Source organism: Lactuca virosa, chromosome 7 (genome assembly GCF_052849685.1).
Source record: "Lactuca virosa cultivar CGN04683 chromosome 7, Lactuca_virosa_CGN04683_v6, whole genome shotgun sequence".
NCBI classification, from domain to species: domain Eukaryota; kingdom Viridiplantae; phylum Streptophyta; class Magnoliopsida; order Asterales; family Asteraceae; genus Lactuca; species Lactuca virosa.
Genome location: NC_136432.1, coordinates 99,290,856 through 99,316,826, shown reverse-complemented (window position 1 = coordinate 99,316,826; position 25,971 = coordinate 99,290,856). Strand labels below are relative to the sequence as shown.

Sequence of the window (25,971 nt, the reverse complement as noted above, 5' to 3'; positions counted from 1 at the left end):
TTCCTCCCTTGGTGGTTGTAATGGTGGTGAGAGTTACTTAGTTACTTTCATTTATTCGTATATTGTAGCTTTCCACTTTCAGCTCTTCGTAGAAACGAGTATATTTTTTAAATTTCAATGTCCTAAGAAAGAAAGTTGAAATTCGAATGTTGTAATTAGGTAAATTTTCAAAATAGAATGACTTAAAAGAACATAAGCAAGTAAAATCGGTTGTTAATTAGTGTTTAGTTGGTGTAGTTTAATTATTGAGAAATTTATCAATCCATTTTACGTGTTTAGTTTGACTTGGTAAAAAAATTAGTAACTGTTTAAATAAGTAATGAACTTTTTAATTTTATATTCAATACTGGTTAAATGGGTTTAGTAGTTGTATAAATTTTTAATTAGTTACTAACCCTTTTATATATGGATTTTGCTGTCTATGTAATTTTTTAATTTTTTTGATTTGAGGATCGAAGTCACCAACTTTTCTATCTTTGTAAATTATTATTATTATTATTTTTTGTAAATATTTGATTAGTCATTAAGATTCGAATTATAAATAATAGTTTTATTTTTTAGCCGTAATTTTCACAGGTTTAAACTTAGTTACTTAATGATAAAATACATGGGTAAATTAATCGTATTCTAAAAATTAACAGCTAGGCTGTTAACGGTAACTGTCGGAATGACCACCAATGTTACCAAAACCCTATAAGAAAAAACCAATATTGGAACAAAAATGTGATTTTGGCCAAACCACACAAACCAAAACTTTACTCTATTTATTATCGTTAATCGACTTCATTTTTTACGTTATCTTAATGAAAATAAGATATTTTTTTGTTAAGCAACTTGATTCAACAAACCGACTATATTGATATATGTAATGGGATTTTTTTGGCTTTTTAAGTTATCATTAATCAATTAATTAAAGATGTAGCTCAGTCTGTCCAAAACAACGTCTCAAATGCACTTAGAAAATGATTACGCATAAATTCAAAAGACCCCACAAAACACAAGTTTGGTAGAGCGTTGACAGACGGTCGCCGAAGTCATGTTTTTTTTTTTTTTTTTTTTTTTTTTTTTTTTTTTTCTAAAGTCGACTGGGTTGTAATCAAAAGTTAACGCCGGTGAATAGCACGGCTTCAAGATGGAGGTGGATTCTTTGATGGAGACACCTCTGGTGGCAGTATTCCGTTCGCGGATTGAGCAGTCAGCACAGAAACATTGGGAGAGGAAGGCCCACCACCAAGTAACTGGTGGTTGTTCCTTGAGGAAGAAGGGTGGCAGGTGGCGGTGGAGATAGCAGTTGCTAGGGAAATCGGCATGAGACAAAGACCTTTCCCTTGTAAGTACTGCATGGCTGACCCCATATCCTCCGCCATCAGCTTCACCACCTGATTCTCCGCCACCGTCATGGTGTCATTGTTTGAAGACGATGTTCCATTGTTGCTTCGTCCCGCAGCAGCACCTCCTTCTAAAGCGTCACGACCTCCCTGTAAAAGCATAAAAATACACGTCAATGTTTTGCATGGGGATATAAATGTAATTTTGCAGAAGAGGGTGGGGTGGGGTGGGGTAGGGGGCGGTGGTGGAACTGGGAAAGTAAGCACGCGTGCTGGCTTCTTTCTGTGTGTCGTTTATTTGATATGGAGAAAAGGGTGGGGTTTGATAAGGATTGGTTTTTTAAGGTCGATTCTTGTCTTTAGCTTTCTATTTATAGCAGTTTAAAATCAAACCCTAGATACAACAAAATCAACGCAAACCTACCCCTAAAATAAAATTTATATGCCCTTTTGCCTATTTGATCAAGTAGTGTTATAATGGTAAAAAGTTTACATAGTCTTTTTCCACTTGATGTTGATAATTAGATAAAGTACGTAATATAATAATATATCTTTTGATTAGTTTCAGTTGTATTATTAACCTTTTTCGTATGCATAATCATTATTCAAAAAATGTTCTACTTACCTTGTTTGGTAACTTGCTTATCAATTTAGATGGTAAAATATTGTTGAGGTGGCATTTATACCTAGTGATGCAAACACTAAATGTTAAGTTATATAGGATATACAATATACAAGATACATACATTTTCTATTCATACACTTGTATTACTAAATACACGGCTTGTATTAATAGTTAAATATATATTTTTACTAAACATAAACATCTACTTATAACTTATTGTAACCCTCTGTCCCTTGACATTTTTTTCTACATCGGTATATATATACAATGAGTGAAATCGTATATAATTTACTAAAAAGAAAATTAATGAGCTATATATGACAAATTAAAGTATCTTATCTTAGATCATTACTCATTAAAATAATTTTCAAAATTATGATCAAATTGTTAAAAATTAAAGATATAACCTCTGTGGAGATGTCAGCTACAAGAGGGGCAACAGCAGCAGGACCTCCCAATCTACTCATGCTTAGTACCTAATCCAAAATGCTTAATTAGTATTTCTTTAGTGTTCTCATATATATATATATAAATATATATATATATATATATATATATATAGAGAGAGAGAGAGAGAGAGAGAGAGAGAGAATACTTTGACTTGGAGCTGGAGGAATTTTACATAGTCTATGATCTCATCTAGCATTGAAGCCTTGTCTGTCTGTCATTCCACAACCCATATTAACAAAATATCCATCAATAAAAAATAGTTATTAGAGATAATAATAACATATATTCATAATTATATTGCTTTTGACTTCAATTATTTATTAAGTTCTACATTGCTAACGAAGATCTTATTGACTTCAAACCTAACACTTACATTTAAGTAAAATAAATAAATAAATAAATAAAATTAAAAAAAACAAAAAAAAAAACTTACATTTAAGTAAATAATATACATAATAACAAATTCCAAACGGTAAAATAAAAAGTTGAAAATTTTCACGCAAAATAAAAGATGTGTTTTTTGCATTAGAGAATTTTGAGAAAACTCATATTTAAAGAAAGAAAAAAATAATAAGACGACTTTGACTTTATGTGTTAAATTCTCAAGAAAATGTTTTCATTATATACCTGTTCGTGAAATTATTTATTTATAAACGAAACACTATAATACAGAATAAATGATTTTAGGGTTATAATGGTAATTGGCGACAAAACCAACCCCCTCCCCAAATCCGACTATGATTCGGATTTCGGAACCTACTCCCGGATTTTCTGCCTTCCACCTTCAATTTCAAGTACACACGAAATCATATTTTAGAAATTCAACACGCGCACTTATCACGCGATCTCTTATTGGTTAATAATCATTCCTTTGTATGTAGTACGTGTGAGTGTACTGCAACTGATACTCACCGCCGGCTTCTGCTCATTACCGGTCGCCGGTGAATACAAAATTAAAGATGCTGATAGTTTGATAGTCATACCTTGTTAGCATTTGGGACAAGTTCTTGTAACGATTTCATCCTCTCTGCAATCCTCTCTCGCCGTAACTGCCATAATTTCCGATCAAAATAAGATATACAAAATGGAAGTACGAGAAAAAGAGAGGGCGATTAATGGGTGTTTGATGATTTTGTTTACTCTTTCGGCTATGCTGTGTGGGTCGGTTGCTTGTCCTCTTCTAGCTCTAACTCTTTGTCGTGGCTGCGTCGGTGGTCCACTGCCGCCACCTACTGTTGCAGTTACACCGCCGGAGGTTGGTCCTTGGTTAGTCAAGGCTGCTGCCGTCCCCTGAGAGCCGAAGCTCTGGGCCTGCGTTGGTGATTATGGACATATCATATCATGAAAAGATAAAGTAAAACGGAAAATACACGTACACGAACACTCACCGGCGGGAAATGGAAGTCCTGGGTTTGATTGGATTGGATAGATCCGGCAAACCCATTAAAGAGAGTTTGAATCGAATTATCTCCACTCTATACATAATTCAATTATTCATCATAAAAATCGGAGAATAATATATTAATTTACAATAAATCTCCGGAAAACAGTTACCGGAGATTTGAACGATGAAGCATCAACCATGTCATTTTCAAAAAGCACAGAATCACCGGCGCCGGTTAAGCCTCGAGAGAGCAACAACTGCTGTTGAAGAAGCAGAGATTTCACAGCAGAAGATGGATTACCTGCTCCACCGGTTCCGGCGCTGATCTGATGCTGCCGGAGTTTTGATGCTAGAAAAGATGATTGGTCATCAAAGTGGTCCACGTCCCATGGAAATACTGGTTTGTTCTGACCGGCACCGCCTCCGCCGCCAGTTCCGGTGGATATATCCGGCCAAGAAACTCCTGACTGGAGACCACAAAGCATTTGCTCTAGGAAATCTTCATGAGAGGACGTGGGATCGTAGCTGTTGGTAACGTTTTGGAGGTCTTGAAGCGACATTTTAGTTTCTTCAAAAAAAACACACACATACATAAGCACACACTAAACCCTCGATTCATAAACAATATAAACATATACGCATTAACGACACATACCTTGGTAAATGTGAGATTTATGAGTAATTTCGGAAATATATTTCGAGTTACGATGGTGATGGAGAAGAAGAAAAAAAAGTATTTACAACATCAAAGGATATTTGTGTGGAATGTTTCTCAATGGCATAAGCTCTCTCTTCCTCTAGTTTCATCCTCCAAGAGTATATATAAATAGCTAAACTAAACATCTTTGCAAAGTTGTCATTATCCATATAGTTTACTCATTATATTTTTCACTTTACAAAATTGTGATTGAAAGATGAGATCCAGATTAAATTGAAATAGGTATAAAATTAAAAATCAATTGGTTTATCCTATATAATTTAAATAGACTTTCAATGTATTTCAAGACCACCTAGCATGTCTAATGCGACAGTATTTACTAAAAACGACATTTAGTAAATGGTTGTTTTTCGACGTGTCAATCGACTGGGAGAGACTATTCGTTGGGATGCAGTTATGAGTTCTTGTGATTGTCGTTTTGAGCTTTCCGTATATCTTTCAATTTTTTGTGCCTTGAAGCTACATTGTAACCGGTTGGGCTACTCAACTGCTCAAGAGCTAATGTTGATGCTTGTTGTCTGTATACATGACGCATGAGGTGTGCCAATTGTCGGTATAATTATTGTTAGATATAGTTGTTAGAACTGTTGTAGTGTTGGAGATTGGCTCACAATATTAGTTGATTAGTGATTTGAATATTGGTATCAATGGGTTGAACTTCGTAGGAAGTGTTGTTCGTTTATGGAAGCAACATGTTTACTTTAAGTCGTCTAAATTGAACAATATTGATGTGGTATTAATGGACGAGAAGGTATCGATTTGTCATGGCTAAGTTTTTTTTGTTTTGTTTGCTATAGTATAGTTTTTTAAGCTTCTTTGTTTTGTTGTAATTCGAGGGGAACCGTATCTCATATACCATCAAGAAGGCTTTAGTTCGCAAGTTTGAAGGACTGTTGAAGAAGGTTAGTGTGTATGATTTTTCTAATTGTAACACCCATTTCAGGCATACGTCTATTCATTTAATTTTCATAATTTTTATTCTACGGTGCCCACGGCATGGTTGGTGTGACATTCCCAAAATCACGGCCAGAAAAGACCGGTTTAATTTATGTTTTTAAAATAATTTCAGAGTAATCCTTTGATTAAAAGATTTGCAGAATTTGTTCCCAAAACGAAATATGATAAAATAAGATTTACCAAAGCATTTCTTAAAGATATGTATTTTCATTATATAACAAAACTCGGGATGTCATGTTCCGACACAGATCAAAAGCATAAACGACACATTATAAGCCTTACAACAGTTATATACACTACAGGCCTATAATCAAAATATCTTGATAAGTCGTCCAACTTATGCTGTCGCGCCACTACCTGTAATACAAAGAAAACTGAGTGGGTCGGGCTTGGGAGCCTGGTGAGCATATAGGGTTTTCAACCCACAATAAATAATTATATTAATTTCATCAACCAACAATAACCCAATTACCCATTCCCGTTATCCTCACTTTACGTCCCTAAAACAACTATCACAAGGGACCTAGCCTAAGGATTTTTCATCGGGGCGACACCACATGCTTCGGGGTTTCCTCAGCAATATATGTCAAACAAGGCAACGATGTGGGGGATGGAGTACAGCAAATGAACACTCAAGTTCATTAACACCTACAGGTAGTGAGCCTACCAGCGTTCCACTAGACTGTCTAGAAAAGTCTGTGGTCGTCATCTAAACCCCGCTAGATGACTGAATCAGCAACGACATCGAGGACTCTCATCATTTTATCACACGTTAACTATCTACCCATGTTGTACCCAACATTTTAGTAGATAACAATATACTTATACATTCATATACAACTTAAAAGCTGTATAAAATATTCATTCGATACTCACTCCAAATACACAGATAATATATATACACATAACACGTATTCTATAGAAGATACTTCATACCTATGTGTTAGAAGAAAGGGATTATACACTCTCTTAAAACGTATACTTAATACATTCAAACAATACTTGTATTAAAATCGTGTTTATGAAAGAGATTATGCACTCACTTGATAAGACGATGCTCGGACAGCACTACGCCTCTTCAAGTAGTATTCTTCGATGAATCTAGGATATCTTCACACACCGGGCTTCTCGCGGGCAGAGCTTCTGCTCGAAAACTCTTTTCTTCTCGGGATCTTCGGAGCGTCGGGACTTTCTTCGGGTGTCGGGATCATACCGAGGCTTCGGGGGTACTTCAAGATAGCTAGAGAGGGTATAGGGAGTGAGAGAGTGAAGGAATTAGCAACCATGGCCAACTGCCCTTCGCTTTCTATTTATAGTCGATTTTCTGGATTCACGTCGTGAATCTCAAAAATTCACGTCGTGAGTTTGGTCAGGCATAGGTCATTGCGTTCGTCATCATTCCACTTGCTCTGGAAGGCGTCCAGCACCTGTTCACGTCGTGAACACTGTGTTCACGTCGTGAGCTCTGACACAGTGTCGGGGTTCGTGCCCCGAACTTCAGAAATTCATATCTTTCGCATACGAGCTCTGTTTTTGACGTTCTTTATATGCACGCGTAGGTGAGATTATGCTCTATAACTCTCGTTTAGACTCCGTCGGCTAATTTTGACTTTATTTTTAATATTATATTTTCAGTAGGCCGGGACAGGAAAACTCCGTTAGAAATTATTAACTTCTTCATCTGACGTCCGTTTTCGTCTGTCTTTTTACTGTTGCATTACTATCGATGAGATCTTCGATTCTCATTTAAATTGTTTCGGCTAGAAATCACACGATCTCATATTCGAACTTTGGGCTGCATACCGCTAAGTCGAAACTTCGAAAAATCATAACTTCCTCTTACGAAGTCAGATTTAGACGTTCTTTTATGTACGCTTTCGGTTTAACGTATTCTACGACTTTCGTTTAGACCACTAAGACTAAATATTGGTATATCGTAAATTCACTATTTACGTCACACAGTGTCATAACTTCTTCGTTATAACTCGGATTTCGACATTCTTTATATTTTCGGAATCCTCGTAACGACCACTACCTCTTCATGTATAGATATCGGGCTTATCTAATATTTTATTTTATCGCTTATTTTTATCCTTAATTCATTTAAATCACACAATTAAGCAATAAACACATAATACTCAAATAATACATTCTTATTATTTCAAAACGAGTTACAAAGGTTAACCTAGACTATTACATCATCATTAATGTCTAACCTAGAAACACGGGCGTTACAATTCTCTCCCCCTTAGGATGATTCCGTCCCCGGAATCACACATCAACAAACAAATGCGGATAGCGACTCATCATGTCACTCTCCGTTTCCCAGGTGAGATTTGGCCAATTCGTATGTTTCCAACAGACAAACACTAATTTGACCATCTTGCGTCGTAACTTCTTAGTCTTTCGGTCAACGATTGCCTCTCGTTCTTCAATTAACCTTTTGTTCTCATCAATTTTTAGCTCAGAAATTGGAATTATATCGGGAACTTCTCCCGTGAACTTCCTCAAATAACACACATGGAAAGTGTTATGAATTCCATTCAGTTCTTCGGGTAATTCGAGCTTGTAAGCTTGGTTCCCAATCCTCTGAAGAACTTTAAACAGTCCAATAAACCTTGGACTTAACTTTCCCCTTTTTCCAAACCTTATAAGTCCCTTCCACAGTGAGACTTTAAGCAAAACCGAATCTCCAACTTCAAAAGTCATCGGTCTTCGCTTGTTGTCAACATAGCTCTTTTGACGATCCTGAGCTGCTAACATTATCTCCCTAATTATTTTCAACTTTCCAGCAGTCTGATGGACTATCTCGGGTCCCATAAACTGCTTTTCCCCAGCCTCAAGCCAACAAGATGGCGTATGACACTTATGTCCGTACAAAGATTGATAAGGTGCCATCTTAATGCTCGAGTGGAAACTATTATTGTAGGAAAATTCTACCAAAGGCAAGTGTTCATCCCATTTGCCTTGGAATTCCAAGGTACATGCTCTCAACATATCTTCAAGCGTTTGTATCGTTCGTTCGCTCTGCCCATCAGTCTGTGGATGGTAAGTTGTACTCAAACACAACTTGGTACCCAATTTCTCTTGTAGACTCTTCCAAAATCGCAAGGTGAAACGACTGTCACAATCTGATACAATCGTTAATGGCACCCTGTAAAGCCTCACAATTTCCTTCACGTAAGAATTCGCAAGCTTATCTATAGACCATTTCTCATTGGCTTTTATGAAGTGCACACTATTAGTGAAGCGATCAACGACCACCCAAATCATGTCGTGACCAGTCTTTGTTCTAGGCAGCTTAGTGAAAAAATCCATGGCAATGTCTTCCCACTTACCCATCGGTACAGGTATAGGTTCTAAAATCCCATATGGTTTCTGATGTTGTGCCTTAACTCTCGCACATGTCACACACTCGGTCACATACTTTTCAATATCGAGTTTCATCGTCGGCCACCAGTAATAGGGTTTTAGGTCCCTATACATTTTAGTGCTACCGGGATGAATCGAGTACATGCTTTTGTGAGCTTCTTCCATCAGAAGATCTCTTACTCCTCCTGACTTAGGTACCCAAATCCGATATTGGAATACCTTCAGTCCATGACTGTTTATACCGAACACTAACGTTTTGCCCAAACGTTCCTCCTTTCGGTCATTCTTTTCTGAAGCTTCTTCTTGAGCTTTCTTTATACTCTCCACAATTGTCGAGACAACTTCTATTCTCAACGCTCTTGGCCTTTTTCTCTCAAGATTGACTTTCCGACTGAGAGCATCAGCAACAACACTGGCTTTACCGGGGTGGTAAAGTATCTCACAGTCATAGTCCTTAAGTAACTCTAGCCAGCGTCTTTGCCTCATATTCAATTCTTTCTGATTAAAGAGATATTGGAGACTCTTATGATCAGTGAAAAGTTTGCACTTCGTGCCATAGAGGTAATGCCTCCATATTTTTAGAGCAAATACTACCACTGCCAACTCCAGATCATGAGTGGAGTAGTTCTTTTCACGCTCTTTCAGCTATCGAGATGCATATGCTATCACCTTTTCTCTTTGGGTCAAAACACAAACAAACCCAACCCCAGACGCATCGCTATAGACAGCAAAGTCCTCATCTCCATCGGGTAGAGAAAGAATCGGTGCTTCACATAGCTTCTTCTTTATCAACTCGAATTCTTCTTTGTGTTTATCACTCCAAGTATAAGTAGCTCCTTTGTGGGTCAAAGTTGTCAATGGAGTAGCGATCGAAGAAAAGCCTTGGATAAACCTTTGTTAATATCCGGCTAATCCCAGAAAGCTTCGGATCTCCGTGGGACTTTTCGGTTGTTCCCACTTCATCACAGCTTCAATCTTAACTGGATCAACCATTATCCCTTCTTGGTTGACCACGTGACCCAAGAACTGGACTTATCGAATCCAAAAATCACATTTAGAGAACTTGGCATACAGCTTCTCCTTCTTCAAGACTTCCAACACTTCTCGCAAGTGTCTGCCATGCTCCTCTTGGCTTTTCGAGTAAATCGGAATGTCATCTATGAACACTATCACAGATTTATCAAGGAACGGTTTAAAAACACTGTTCATTAAATCCATGAATGCTGCTGGAGCATTGGTTAGTCCAAACGACATAACTAAAAACTCGTAGTGTCCATATCGTGTTCTGAATGAAGTCTTCTCGATATCCTGCTCTTTCACCTTCAGCTGATGATATCCTGACCTTAGGTCGATCTTTGAAAAATAGCTTGAACCTTGTAGTTGATCGAACAGGTCATCAATCCTTGGCAATGGATATCTATTCTTTATCGTTTCCTTATTCAACTCTCTGTAATGAATGCACATCCTCATACTCCCGTCCTTTTTCTTTACGAATAACACCGGAGCTCCCCAGGGTGATGAACTAGGTCTAATGAAACCTTTGTCCAATACCTCCTGAAGTTGCATCATTAGCTCCTTCATCTCTGTTGGTGCTAATCGGTACGGTGCTTTTGCTATTGGCATGGTTCGTGGAAACAAGTCGATACGAAATTCTATTTGTCGATCAGGCGGTAATCCAGGAAGATCTTCAGGAAATACTTCCGGATAATCACACACCACGGGAATGCTCTGCATCTTCTTTTTCTCCTTCTTTACATCCTTTGACCAAACACTTTTTGGCTTTCATTAGAGAAATGATTTCAGAATTTACTCTGTGTTTGTCCCGATACACCATAAATGATTCCTTCCTGGCGGGTTTACTTTTACTATCTTCTTCCTGCACAATATTTTGGCATCATTGGCGCTAAGCCAATCCATTCCCAGCACGATGTCGAAACCATTTAGCTCAATAGGCAATAATTCCTCATGGAACTTATTCCCATTCAAGTCGATGAAGATGTTTTTCATAAGATGGCTAACAGGTACAAATTTGCCACTAGCAACTTTAACTAATAGAGCATTATCTAGTCTATCGACAGGCAAAGCTAGTTTTCTACCAAATTCATACGAAATAAAGGAGTAGTTGGCTCCAGAATCAAATAAAATTTGGGCAGGAAATTTGTTTACGAGAAAGGTACCTGAAGCGACATCAGCTTCATCTTTTGCAGCTTCAAGTGTCATCTGAAAGGCCCTCGCCTTCGGTTTTGGTGGAATGTTGGGTTTTGTTGCCTCTTTCTTTTTCGGACAGTCTTTCAAAATGTGCCCTTCTTCGTTACATCCAAAGCACATCCTCTTGTTGGACGGACACTCGTTGGCATAATGCCCAGTTTTTCCACATTTGTAGCAGGTCACCTCCTTACTACACTTCCCAGAGTGCTTTTTCTTGCACTTTTCACACCATTTCCCTTCGCCTCTCCCTCCTCCTCCAAACTTCTTCGAATTAGACTTCGAAAATTTAGTTTTCTTGTTGGAACCTGAAGTTCCTTCAAACTTTCTCTTTTCTCCAACTTCAACCTTGCTGGCGGTTCTCCCCTTGATCATATCCTCAACAGACTTGGCAGCCCAAATAGCTGCCTACAGAGTAGGTACCTGTCGTACTGGCACTGCGTACTCCCATGGGAGTCCTTTTGCGTACCGGTCAACTTTTGTCAGCTCGTCTGGGACGATGCGCAAAGCAAACTCTATTTTGTCTGTAAAGGCATTGGTGTATTCATCAACTGACATGTTGTCTTTCTTCAATGTCAGAAATTTGTTCTCCAACTCCAGCAGATTTTGGGCCGAGCAGAACTTGTGCTTGAATAGCACCAAGAACTCTGCCCAAGTCAGTTGCAGTGGCTCATTAGGGCTTAGGGTATTCCCCAGAGTGTTCCTGAAGGGCCAATATATATGGTTTGGGCTAGGCATCCAATGTATAGATGAGTTAGGGCATTTGTCTTTGTATTTTGGAGTCTTTTGGAATGTTTGATGTTTTCGGTCTAGGAAGCTTTCGGTTAAGGTGTGACCGAAAACCAGTTTTCGGTCTGCTGACAGAAAACTGTTTTCGGTCCTTGTGGGTATATATAGGTTGTCAGGCTGTCAGATCTTATGAGTTGTTCTTTTGCAGTTTTCGGTCCTTGAGTTGTATCAGACATTTCCTTGTGTGAATTGTATGCAAGCTCAAGTTTCATTCCATCTTCTACTCCATTTCTTCTTTATTTCTTATGCTTGATTGATCACTGGTGAAGATCTTTCCATCAAGGACCTTACAATTGGTATCAGAGCACATCTGGTGTCAATCAAGTGTGTTCTTCAGCTTTTCGGTTTTCACAGCTTTGTTCTTCACGTTCTTGGTGTCTAGAAACTTACTATTTTCTAGTGTTTTGAAGATCAGATCAGAAACTGCATCGTGTGGAATTGAAATCTGCCTGGAAATTAGTTTTTCATTGAATTCTCACTGTTTTCGGTTGGTTCTTCATAAACCGAAAACATATATTCAACCAATTTCTGTCAGATCCAGTATGTTTTGAAGCTTCATTCGGTATTCTCATTGCGTGGAAATCAGAATCGAATCAGAAAACCAAGTCTTTCATTGAAATCTGTTAGTTTTTGGTTTGAATCTTCAGAAACCGAAAACTGTTCTTGAACCGAAAACCTTTGAATCTTCATCAACCGAAAACTGTTCTTCAACCGAAATCCTTTGAATCTTCAGAAACCAAAAATTGTTCTTCAACCGAAAACCTTTGAATCTTCATCAACTGAAAACTATTCTTCAACCGAAATCCTTTGAATCTTCAGAAACCGAAAACTGTTTTCAATCGAAAACCTCTAAACCTTCAGAAACCGAACACCACTCATAAACCGAAATCTCTTAATCTTCATAAACCGAAAACCCCCTTTATCACCCTAAACCAAAAACCCTCTTTCAACCAAATTCATTGTTTTCGGTCATCATCTCTCAACCGAAAACCTTATCCTTTCATCATACCGAATTCCTTGATTTTCGGTCATCACTCCTCAACCGAAAACCCATTCTATTTGATCTTTTGATTTGTTTTTCAAGTTAATTTTTATTAAAAATTAAAAAAAAAAACAACAAACAAATAAAAAACAACAATTTTTTTTTAAAAAAAACGGAATCTCAAAGCATGTCAGCTCACCATGAATTGGATGCAATTATGGGAACCACTTTTCGAATTCCCCGACTGTTATCCGCGGAAGGATTTCCATAATGGAAATATCGGATTGAAAAGTACATCAAAATGAAAGATTTCAAGATTTGGCGAAGCATTCTGAGAGGTCCAATCCGCATCACAACAACATTGGAAGATGGCACAGTAATGGATAAGCAAGTTGAGAATTACACTGACGATGATTTCGAAAGAGTCGAGGAACAGGAAAAGGCTCTTGCTACACTTACCATGGCATTATCTCCGGAAATTGCTCAAGGTTTCCGTGAGTATACATAAGCAAAGGCATTATGGGAAGCACTGATTGAAGTCTATGAAGGCAACGAAGACATGAAACAGAGTTGCCAAGACATGCTGCGACAAAAGTTCAATATGTTTAACCATGTCTTGGGAGAAACACTTGAGAATCAGTTGCAAAGGTTTATCACACTTACCACAGAAATGAGCTCTGCTGGTGTTATGGTTACAAGATCTGAGATTAACAAGAAGCTGCTAAACTCTCTGCCAAAATCTTGGGATATGAATGTCTCAGTGATTAAAAAGACCAAAGATTTGAACCGTTTGAGTTTGGCAGAAACAATGGCGATCATTAAGGCTTGTGATCTTGATGATAAGCAAAGGGAGATTAATCATGTTAATTCATACTCCACAACAAATCTTGGGATCCAAACCACCAACAACACTGCTTTTTCAAGTTTCTCTACTCCTCAAGCTCCTCTAGCTCATGTTCCTCAAGTTCAACCCTATGTAACTCATCAGCCTACCTCATACGTGATCCCTCAAATGCAACATCTTCAAGTTCCTCAACCTCAAACTTTACCACAACAAGTTGGTTCTAGTGTTGCTTCATCCACAGATGCACCCGTTCAATCTCATGGTTTCAGTTCTCAAGCTTCATCATTGAAAGAGAAGGAAGAAAATCTGGCCCTCGCCACTGCTCTGGTGAACTGTTACAATGCTTTTGTGGTCGGAGAGCTTTCCCTACAACTATCTTTTGCTGACCTAGACTAGATCCATCCAGAGGATGTAGAGGAGATGGACATCACTTGGCAAATGGCCATGACTGTTTTTAGGGCAAAGCAGTTTTCCAAGAAAACCGGAAAGAACAATTGGAGCGTGAACTCTGACAAGAAAGTGGGGTTCAACAAAGGGAAGCTGAGATGCTACAATTGTCATGAGCCTGGGCATTTTGCAAGGGAGTGTCCAAAGCCAGACCGAAGAGAGAATTCTGATCGAACCATGGTGTCGGTGACCTATGTCAACAAGGGATCTTCTTTAAGCAATCAGACTGCTAACTTGGCGATGGTGGCCCAATCCTTTGATTGGGAAGACCAAATTCAGGCTCTGAATATTTCAGGACCTGAAAGTGCACATCTTGCCCAGATCAAGGATGGTGTGGAAGAAGAAACAGAGAAGGATCCTGAAGAAGAGATGATGAATCTTCAGTTTGCATTCATGGTGCAAACCACTCCAGAGCCTGTCAAACCCGAGGTTACTGAATTTTGGTTGCTCTCAGTCTTGTATTAAAACTGTTAAATTTTTGCGAGACCAAATTGAATTGATCAAGAGAGAGAACGAGGACCTTAAATATGAGGGATACACTCTTAGGAAAAATCAAAAGCCGTTAAAAACACAATTAGAGAATAAAACAAATAACTTTAAGAAACTGCAAGAGGATTACAGCAACAAATGCGAGAACTATGATCATCTCAAAAGAAAATTTGCTGCTGTAACCGCTGAACTTGACGCATTGAAAAATCGTCTTGAAAATGCTGAATTTATTTTCAACAAATTCGATGGGTCAAGTGAAGTAGTTACAAAAACGATAGAAGGACATATGCAGTGGAAGGACATTACTTGTGGAAACCAAAAGAAAGTAGGATTAGGTTTTGAGAGTGTCCCTCCTCCATTCAATCATACCTATACTGTCATTCCTCTATCTCAAGAAGAGATTAATAGAAAACCTTTTTTAGTTTATGGAAAGTCTGCTTCTGAACAAGCAACATGCTCAACTGATAAAATTTTGGATACTAACATTTCTACCTTAAGTGCAGATGTGTCAGTAGTTTAGGGGGAGCATGAAGATGAAAAGGCTGAGTCGAATAATTCAGTGTCAATATTTGGTGTTGAGTTTTGTGATGAGTCTGTTTTAAATTCTAAAACTGATGTTTTTGTTTCTGGTGGTGTGTTATTTCAGAATGATAAAATTGAAAATAATGATGTTGTTTCTGATAAAGTTGCTAAATCTGATTCAAGTGCTTCTACATCTTCCACGTTTGCTACACAATCTAGTGCTTGTTCTTGCAAATGTGAAAATGCTAGAAAAGATAATAAACGCAAGAAATCTCACAAGAACAGTACCATTTCTAATGATAATAAACAAATTTGTTTCAACTGTGGTATTGCTGGTCATATTGCCAGAAATTGTTTAAATCGAATGTTTGTGCATCACATGTCTAAAAGAGGAGAGAATGAGTCTAGAGGAAGATCTTTAATTAGAAAATCCTCCAGAACTCGCTCTTGAGATGATGACTGGAAAACAAATCAAAACAAGAAAATGGCAGGTTTTCAAAAGAACAAACAGGTTTTCAATAAATTCACAAACAGTTTGCCAAAATCGAACCAAGCTAAGCCAAAGTCGAGTAGGTCTGGATCTTCAAACTCTTCGAGTAGAAAATCCACCAGCTTAAAGCAAACTGAGAAGAAAGCTATTTCAAAACCTAATTTTCAATGGTTACCAAAATTAAAATCTGATCAGTCATCATCCTCCTCTATATCTGTTGAAAAAGAAAAATCAAAAGAAAAATTGAAAAATGAATCTGCGAAAGTTAAGGGTCAACCCAGGACTGTAATGATCTGGGTCCCCAAATCTAAATAATTCCGCTCATCGTGCAGGGACAGTTGCGGAGGAATGTCGTCAGACCGTGGTATGTCGACAGCGGCTGCTCTCGGCACATGACTGGAGATATCTCCCAACTGCACGACATACATACATTTAATGAGGGATATGTCTCCTTCGCGGGCGGAGAAGGAGGAAAGATAACGCAAAAAGGAACGGTGATGAACGGAGTGCTCAGTTTTGATAATGTCAACTATGCTCCTGAGCTGAAGCACAGTCTGCTGAGCGTTTCTCAAATCTGTGACAAGGGTTTATCAACACACTTCACCGATAAAGAATGTCTAATCTTAAAGTCAGGCATTGTCATTCCGGAGGAGTGGATTCTAGTCAAATCTAAGCGAGATGGGAATGCCTATATTATCGACATGAACAGTAATGTACCCGAAGAAGTTGTTGGATAAGGTGTCTAAGTCCATAACTATTTCTGGTATGTACTTGACCCGACCCGGCACGGTCCATTTGGGTTGCATGACACCATGCAATTGGATAAACTAAAATGAGAGAAATAACACTTATGGTTTATTAATATATTATAAGTTCTAATATATTAATAATATTATTTAATTAGTTTGATCAAGAATTAATTTAGAATTAATTAAGTGATCAAAAGATAACTAATTAAATATATGGGTAGATTATATAAATCTTCCATATCTTATATAGTGGGCTAAGAGGCTCCATGGATTATCAAGTTGGGTTCCACCCATAGGATGCTCCATGGATGCTCCATGGGAGTTACACACCCATGGGTCATGGAAATGAAGAGTCATGACACATTAGGGTTTACATGGTGCAACCCTAGATGTGTCAACACTATATAAGAAACCCATTCTCCACCAAAATTGGCTACACATAAGAAACAAGAGGGCTAGGCCGATTTTAGAAGTGTGTATTCTCTCTAAAGTCATTCCAAAAGCATTTGGTGTTGTGTGAAGCATTTGAGGCATCACACTTGGGGTGCTAGGCTCACAAGGTTTCAAGGATCATAAGCAACAATAAGGTAAGTTATTCTATCTTTCATGCAAGTTAAAATTTGTTCCCCATGTATGCTAGATAGGAATATAACCTTGGAATTCAACTTTGCATGATAATTAGACAAACATAGATCCAAGGTTATTAGGGTTGCATGTACACTTAGGAAGTGTTAGAATGCTCAAAATCCATCAGTGGTATCAGAGCCTAGGTTTGTTTGTTGTTTTTTTTGTGTGCAAACAGCTTGAAGAAAATCGTTTTTCTGTTTTCTGCTCGTATGAAAGTTTGCACATTTGTTGCTGGAAATGGACTAGAAACATTACCCTAAACTGTTTTGATGTTTTAAAGCTTGTTTTAGATGGTGTAATGTTTATGCTAATCCATTTACAATGGCAATTATTAAAATTACAAATTTTTTTTAAGTGTAATTTTTTATTCTTGAAAGTGTTCATATTCATGTTCTTGAACTTATGAAGATTAGATGATCATAGGAATTGTTTGTAACCTTCATGGTAGTTTAATTCATGATCATAATGTGTTTTAATAGAGTCCATAACTTGTCCTCAAGTGATGGAAAACCAAAAGTCTCACTTTTATTAAAGCCATTAAAAGAACACAAGAGTTATAAAAAATGAAGAGTCTTCATTTTTATTACTCAATTAATTCATAAGTTATAAGAAATGAAAAGTTTTGGAAGTTTACAAAACTTGCCCTCAAGTTTTGGAACATGTAAAGTCTTGATTAAAACTTTAGTTCCAACCCTTAGAATTTTAAAAGTTAAAATTCAACCCTTATACTTTATAATATTATAAGTTACTAATATATATATGTATAACGTCAAGTCGTCTTACCGCTAGTACGCCTCATTCACGAAGCCGGTCTATAAGGGGGGTATAAGGTTGTTGCCTATAAAATGGCAACTTAATGGGTGTCCACTCTCACCCACTGCTTCCTTGATCGGTGGAGGGTCGTTAGCCGAACGGGTAAGACAAGGACTTATAAATTCTCATTAAAAGTATGATGAATATTATAAAGTAACTAAATGCTTTTATTAAATTCCCAATCTTAGTTACTTTAGGAAAATGTGAATAAGGTGCTAATCCATGAAATTACACTTTACACTTTGTTTAAGTCGTTGGTGGAGTGTGTGTGGTTAACCGGCACACTAACTTGGACTTAACAAGGTAGGTAAAGGGTGACTTAAGGTTTACCATAGCATCGGTGGAGCGTGTGTGGTTTACCGGCACATCGATTGAGTGATAAACCTTGAGGGTACCAAGTGATTTGCATGGTTACTTCACACCTCGTTTTGTGATCCTCGGTATCCCAGTCACAAAACTTGGAGGGCACACTCGAGATTGAAACATGCCTTTGAAAAGTTCATTGAATCTCAAAAGAATCTAGGAATTTCTAAGAACCAATTAAAAACCTAATATTTATATTTCATTTTTCATGGTGGAAATTGGTGAATCGTTATTCACCTACCTTTCAAATATGTTATAGCTTGGATTACGGCATACCTCTTCTATGTTATAATATATTGTGATTGGATCCTAGCCTTAATATTACATTTGGGTGTTTTATTAAGGACTCTCTTAATATCTAAACTAATCTTGTCCTATTCTTTCAGATGTCTTCAAACAATGCTGCTTCTGGCTCTAATCCTAATGGCTCCTTTACCCTTATGAACTTGTGTGGGAAAGTCACTTTTGATGGATCCAACTTCAATGAATGGATCAGAAACATCAGGATGATTACCCGCTACGAGGACAAAGAATATGTCCTTGACAAGGAGCTTAAGGAGATTGATGAGACCACTGCAACTCCCCAGGAGATCGCTGACTTCCGGGCACATGAAAGGGATGCTACAAAAGTGGCATGCATAATGTTGGCCACCATGACAGCGGAACTCCAAAAGTCCTATGAGGACTTCTACCCTTTTGAAATGCACCAAGATCTGATGGAAAGATACCATCAAAGTGCACGACAAGAGAGGTATGAAATCATATGCTCTATCATAACAACCATGATGAAGGACGGGGAATCCGTCACGAGCTACATGCAGAAAATGCAAAGGTATGTGGATCGGTTGCTGAAGCTTAATGTGAACTTCCCTGAGGAGCTTGCAATAGATATCATTTTGCACTCCTTACCATCGTGCTATGATCAATTCTGCATGACATATCACATGAATAAGGAAGAGGTCACACTCAGCAAACTTCAGGGACTCCTCAAGACCGCAGAAACAGGTCTTAAGGGTAAGTCGGTTGTTAACACTCCTACTCCAAACTCCGCCCCGGTTTTGGCAATCGGGAAAGGTAGAGGGAAGAAGAGGAAGAGCTCTTCGAAGGGTACCAAGGCTAGGACCCTTGATGGCTCTTCTTCAAGTGGAACCAAGAAAGGTTTTGTCACTCCTTCTTCTGACCCTAAAGAGGCTGAATGCTTCTATTGCCATGAAAAGTCACATTGGAAGCGGAACTGCCCAAAGTACCAGCAAGATGTGAAGGATGGGAAAGTTAAACCCAACCATGCAGGTATTTACACTATCTTATCTAATAACTCACCCCATTCTAACTCTTGGGTCCTTGATACCGGTTGTGGTATTCATATCTGTTCTGATTTGCAGGGACTAAGAAGAAGTGAGAATGTGGAGCATGGAAGAATAAACTTAATCATGGGGAATAGGAAAGCTTTACCTGTCACCAAGATTGGAGTTTATACTTTATCGCTAAGTAGTGGGTTTAGTTTAGATTTGAATAAATGTTATTCGCCAGAAATGGCAAGAAATATTATTTCCTTTCATGCATTGTATAAACAAGGTTTCACCTTTTCATTTGATAATGAAGTTGGTTCGATTAATGCTTTCTTTAATAATGTTCTTTATTTTAAAGCATTACCTTGTGATGGTGTGTATGAAACTGTATCTGTGGTTGATAACTTAGGAAATAATGTATTGTGTATTGATTCTGTTAATGATAATAACTTGGATAAAGCATCATTATGGCATTGTCGTCTTGGACATATAAGCAAGAAACGCATAGGCCAACTCCAAAAGGATGGAGTATTGGAGTCATTTGACCTAAAGTCAGATGATAGTTGCGAATCATGCTTACTTGGAAAAATAACAAAGTCACCCTTCACAGGTTCTTATGAGAGGGGTGAAGGTTTGTTGGATCTTATACACACGGATGTGTGTGGGCCCTTCAAACATGCCACAAGGGATGCTAATCGTTATTATTTGACTTTTACTGATGATTACAGTAGATATGGATATGTCTACTTAATCAAGCATAAGTCAGAGACTTTTGAGAGGTTTAAAGAGTTTAAACAGGAAGTCGAGAATCAATTGGGCAGGAACATTAAGATGCTTCGATCCGATCGAGGTGGTGAGTATCTTAGTTTAGAGTTCCTCGACTATCTTAGGGAATGTGGGATTGTCTCACAATTGACACCTCCCAGGACACCGCAGTTGAATGGTGTAGCTGAGAGGCGTAATCGAACCTTGTTGGATATGGTTCGTTCCATGATGAGTCGAGCTTCGCTACCAATCTCATTTTGGGGGTATGCCTTAGAGACTGCCGCCCATATCCTTAATCTAGTTCCCACAAAGAAAGTTGCCAAAACTCCTCATGAGATGTGGACTGGTAAAGTACCCAAACTAGACCACATTAAGATTTGGGGTTGCGAGGCTTTCGTGAGATGCGAGACTCATGATAAGCTCGAACCTCGAAGTGAGAGGTGTATTTTCACCGGCTACCCACAGAAATCCTTTGGTTACCTCTTCTACAGACCTAGTGAGAATGTGGTCTTTGTAGCTAGGAGGGCTTTCTTTCGAGAGAGAGAGTTCATAAGCCAAGGAGACAGTGGGAGGCAAGTTGACCTTGAAGAAATTCAAGAGTCAAGTGGTGAAGGAACTTCAAACCCTAGCACTCAACTTGAGGAGGAAACTCCTGTTGAGCCAATTGACAAGTCTGTACCTCTGAGGCGTTCCACAAGGGTTAGGAATGCACCTGAGCATTACTATGGATTCCATATTACTGCGGAAGGTGATACACTTATCAGTGATGAGACACTGATAGGTCTGGATGAACCTAACAGTTACGCGGAAGCCATGGCAGGCCCTGAGTCAGCCAAGTGGAAAGAGGCAATGGACAGCGAGATACAGTCCATGTATGACAATCAAGTTTGGAACTTGGTTGAGAATGTACCAGGTCGTAAGACTATAGGGTGCAAATGGATCTTCAAGAAGAAGACCGACATGGATGGTAATGTACACACTTATAAGGCACGACTGGTTGCAAAGGGTTTCTCACAAACTCCGGGAGTTGATTATGATGAGACCTTTTCTCTAGTGGCCAAGATTAAGTCTATTAGGGTTCTGTTAGCCATAGCTGCATTTCATGACTATTAAATATGGCAAATGGATGTCAAAACCGCTTTCCTTAATGGAAAGTTCGCTGAGGATGTTTACATGAGTCAGCCAGAGGGTTTTGTCAATACAGAGTACCCTAATAAAGTGTGTAAGCTTGAGAAATCCATTTATGGGTTAAAGCAAGCACCTCGCAGATGGAATCTTTGCTTTGATGAGAAAGTCAAAGAATTTGGCTTTTCTTGGAGTGAAGATGAATCTTGTGTATATGTCAAGGCTAGTGGGAGTATAGTTAGCTGTTTGGTATTGTATGTGGATGACATACTACTCATAGGAAATGACATCCCAACTCTGCAGGAAGTTAAGTCCTGGCTTGGGAAGTGTTTCTCTATGAAGGACCTAGGAGAAGCTGCTTATATTCTAGGGATAAGGATCTTGAGAGACCAGAGTAAAAGACTAATTGGATTTAGTCAGAGTACCTACTTGGATAAGGTGCTGAAGATATTCGGCATGCAGGACTCCAAGAAAGGAGAGTTACCCATCCAGAGTAACGCCAGATTGAGTAAGACACAAAGCTGAGATAGCAGAAATGAGTCGAATACCTTATGCTTCGGCTGTAGGATCGATCATGTATGCTATGACGTGTACTCGACCTGATGTAGCCTTTTCTTTGAGCATGGTTAGCAGGTATCAGGGGAACCCTGGCAAGGCACACTGGACTGCGGTAAAGAATATCCTCAAGTATCTACGGAGGACTAAGGACTGGGTCCTTACCCTCGGTGGGAGTGAAGACTTGAGAGTTGTAGGGTATAGTGATGCTAGCTTTCAGACTGATAGGGATAATTTCCGCTCTCAGTCAGGCTGGGTCTTTACCTTAAATGGAGGAGCAATTTCTTGGAAGAGTTCCAAGCAAGAGACAGTGGCTGATTCAACTTGCGAATCAGAGTATATAGCAGCTAGCGAGGCAGCAAAGGAGGCGATATGGCTGAAGAACTTCATTGGAGACCTTGGAGTTGTACCAGCTATTAAAGAGCCAATGGAAATTTTCTGTGATAGTGAAAGTGCAGTTGCCTTAGCCAAGGAACCAAGGGATCACGGGAGATCCAGACACATCGACATAAAATACCATTTAATCAGACATCGAATAGAAGAAGGACTCCTCGTGGCAAAGAGGGTATCATCGGATGAGAATCCAGCAGATCCCCTTACGAAGGGACTGACTCGGGTTAAGCATCTCCAGCATGCTCGGAGCATAGGGCTGAAGGATGATATTAGATTTAGTAGTTAGATAACCTTGAAATTTGTAAAGTGTAATTGACATTAGATGATGAATAAAAGGTGTTTTATTTATGAGTAAAGTGTTGATATCTCTTGTCGATCGTTTACTATATTTCTTTTGCATGTTTTGACTTCCAGAATAATTATGTTTGGTATATCATATTATTCGAACCTCCACAGTCGGTCATATGTCGGAAGTAGGTATGAATCAAGACTGTCATGATTGGTTGCAGAGGTCTAAGTTGTTGGACATGGCTACAACACTCATGAGTGCTCATAAGTTCTGAGCATTGGACTCAACCCACGCTCACTGGAATCACTTCATGGAATTTATCTCGAGTGATCGTGAGACGGTAATATCATATAAGTCTTCAAACCTAGAGATATGATTTGTTACTTATGAGTTGGTTATGCATTGATTGTACGTTAATGCATTGGTAACTCGATGTTATAAAACGTGCTTTTGTGTATAATTCAATGAGTGGTAGAACAAACATATGAGTCGAAGTTTATCTGTTCCTTCTTGGATTAGAAGCTGATATCTGGGCCCCTCGATGATTTTGTTTTGACCTATGTACCGGGCCCGGTCAGAACTAAGTTGATGTGTTCAATTAAGTTCTTTGTCAAACAAATCGGAAATCGGGAAACAAACTGCTGGACAATAAGTAAGACATTGTTCCATGTATTTGTCCGGCTGATATCTAGAACAGAGGATTATATGATCACTTATCTTAAATGGCGTATCATCATCTTCTCAGTTCCGAGAGACCTTGAAAGAGCTATGATTGCCGATCGGTTCCTGAAGTATTGCAGTTATAGTTATTAGACTTATCCAAGTGGGAGACTGTTGGATAAGGTGTCTAAGTCCATAACTATTTCTGGTATGTACTTGACCCGACCCGACATGGTCCATTTGGGTTGCATGGCACCATGCAATTGGATAAACTAAAATGAGAGAAATAACACTTATGGTTTATTAATATATTATAAGTTCTAATATATTAATAATATTATTTAATTAGTTTGATCAAGAATTACTTTAGAATTAATTAAGTGATCAAAAGATAACTAATTAAATATATGGGTAGATTATGTAAATCTTCCATATCTTATATAGTGGGCTAAGAGGCTCCATGGATTATCAAGTTGGGTTCCACCCATAGGATGCTCCATGGATGCTCCATGGGAGTTACAAACCGATGGGTCATGGAAATGAAGAGTCATGACACATTAGGGTTTACATGGTGCAACCCTAGATGTGTCAACACTATATAAGAAACCCATTCTCCACCAAAATTGGCTACACATAAGAAACAAGAGGGCTAGGCCGATTTTAGAAGTGTGTATTCTCTCTAAAGTCATTCCAAAAGCATTTGGTGTTGTGTGAAGCATTTGAGGCATCACACTTGGGGTGCTAGGCTCACAAGGTTTCAAGGATCATAAGCAACAACAAGGTAAGTTATTCTATCTTTCATGCAAGTTAAAATTTGTTCCCCATGTATGCTAGATAGGAATATAACCTTGGAATTCAACTTTGCATGATAATTAGACAAACATAGATCCAAGGTTATTAGGGTTGCATGTACACTTAGGAAGTGTTAGAATGCTCAAAATCCATCAGAAGTCACTTGTCTCTTTTCCAGAGTCTCAGAACAAAACGCAATGTTGTAGCATCGTCGACTTGGCCATGCAAATGCAAAGAACCTGAACCGGCTTGCTAAGAACGAAATGGTTTGCGGTCTGCCTGTCAGAGATTTTATTACTTTTGAAAAATGTGTTTCCTGCGCTCAAGGCAAACACCATCGGAAACCACATCTGCCAAAGCAGGTCAACTCCATCAATCAGGTGCTCCAGTTGTTGCACATGGACTTGTTTGGTCCGGTCAACGTCCTCATTATCAACCGAAATTCATATTGTCTCGTTGTGATAGACGATTTCTCTTGTTTCACGTGGGTCTTCTTTCTGTCCAACAAAGCTGGGATCGCTGACCTCATGAAAAAGTTCATTGTAATAATCGAGAACCAAACCAACCACTGAGTGAAAGCGCTACGCACAGATAATGGAAAAGAGTTCAAGAACATTGTTCTTGATCATTTTTGCGCTGAGAAAGGGATCGTCTGTCAATTTAGCTCTGTTCGGACACCACAACGAAACGGTGTTGCTGAGCGGAGGAATCGGACGCTACAAGACGCCGCGAGGACGATGCTTTGTGATTCTAAACTTCCAGTTTTCTTTTGGGCGGAGGCGATCAACACAGCTTGTTACGTTCAAAATCGTGTTCTGATCAACAAAGCCCAGATGAAAACCCCATATGAGATTCTCTATGGACACAAGCCATCTGTCAGCCACTTCCGAATATTTGGCTGCCCTTGCACGCTTCTCCACTTGGAATCCAACCCCAAATTCAATGCAAAAGCCGATGATTGTTATTTTGTCGGATACGCTGCTCGTACTGCTTACCGGGTATACAACAAGAAGACGAATCAAATCGTGGTGTCTTTCGATGTTCGCTGGCTTGAAGAGAATGAAACGGACGCTAGGGTGGGTCCTGATTGGCTATTTGACTACACATCACTATTCAAATCCTTTAGTGTGTCGTCTGATAACCAAGCTGGGTCTACCTCTGGCTTGAAGACTATCATTGAAGACGAAGATGAAGAGGTTGTCTACAGACCACCATTGGTTTCTGCTACTGATCCTCCGGTGGTGTCTACTGTTCCAATCGTTTCTCCTGAGTCATCAACGCAACAATCTGCTCCAGATGCTGATGCTACTCCTCTAACTCCAGTTGAAAGAGAGTTCATGAACCAAGATGCTTCCGCTGTCACTCAAAATCTGATGAAACTTCTCTTTCCCGAACAAATCGCTGATGAGTTTGTAGCAAATCCACCAAACGAAGCTGGTACATTTACCGTGGATTCTTCAGCAAATGAAGGAGCTATTAATATTCATAATCTTCCCGTTTCAGTCAATAACATCAATCATGAAATCCCATCTCGCATACAGCGCGATCATCCGATAGAAAACGTCATTGGCCAGCTGGGCGACGGAGTTCAAACGAGAAGTCAGAGTGGAGACGTCAACACATGTCATACATGATGAGCTGAATCAGTTCGAAAAGCTCAGGGTTTGGAAGTTTGTGGAGCTGCCTAAAGGAAAGAAATCTCTCGACACCAGATGGGTGTTTCGGAACAAGCAAGATGATTCGGGTGTCATTGTACAGAATAAGGCGAGATTGGTGGTCTGTGGGTTCAGGCAAATTGAGGGTCTTGATTATACAGAAGTCTATGCTCCGGTGGCGCGCTTGGAGGCTATCCGTATCTTCCTCGCCTATGCTTCCTACATGAACTTCACCGTATACCAAATGGACGTCAAGACGGCTTTCTTGTACGGCAAGGTGAAGGAGGAGATTTA

General features: G+C 38.9%; 1 protein-coding gene across 1 annotated transcript; it reads right to left on the bottom strand.

Annotated features, from left to right (window-relative positions):
• Window positions 1-929: 929 nt before the first annotated feature.
• LOC145124689 (bHLH transcription factor RHL1-like) lies at window positions 930-4,606 on the bottom strand. Its single transcript, XM_079060118.1, has 8 exons — window positions 4,443-4,606; window positions 3,958-4,355; window positions 3,792-3,878; window positions 3,544-3,714; window positions 3,387-3,452; window positions 2,549-2,614; window positions 2,361-2,429; window positions 930-1,478 (listed from the first exon to the last, which is right to left on the bottom strand). The coding sequence occupies exons 2-8, from the start codon at window positions 4,345-4,347 to the stop codon at window positions 1,128-1,130; spliced, it is 1,200 nt and encodes a 399-aa protein (XP_078916244.1). The 5' UTR covers window positions 4,348-4,355; window positions 4,443-4,606; the 3' UTR covers window positions 930-1,127.
• Between the last annotated feature and the right edge of the window lie 21,365 nt (window positions 4,607-25,971).

Bases quoted from the DNA above. Each gene is read 5' to 3' on its own strand.
- LOC145124689 (XM_079060118.1), bottom strand. From the start codon at position 4,347: ATGTCGCTTCAAGACCTCCAAAACGTTACCAACAGCTACGATCCCACG. The intron at 2,430-2,548 runs GTATTCTCTCTC...ATTTTGGATTAG, and splicing joins TCCTCCAGCTCCAAGTCAAA to GTACTAAGCATGAGTAGATT. The intron at 1,479-2,360 runs GTTATATCTTTA...ATGCTTTTACAG, and splicing joins TAGCTGACATCTCCACAGAG to GGAGGTCGTGACGCTTTAGA.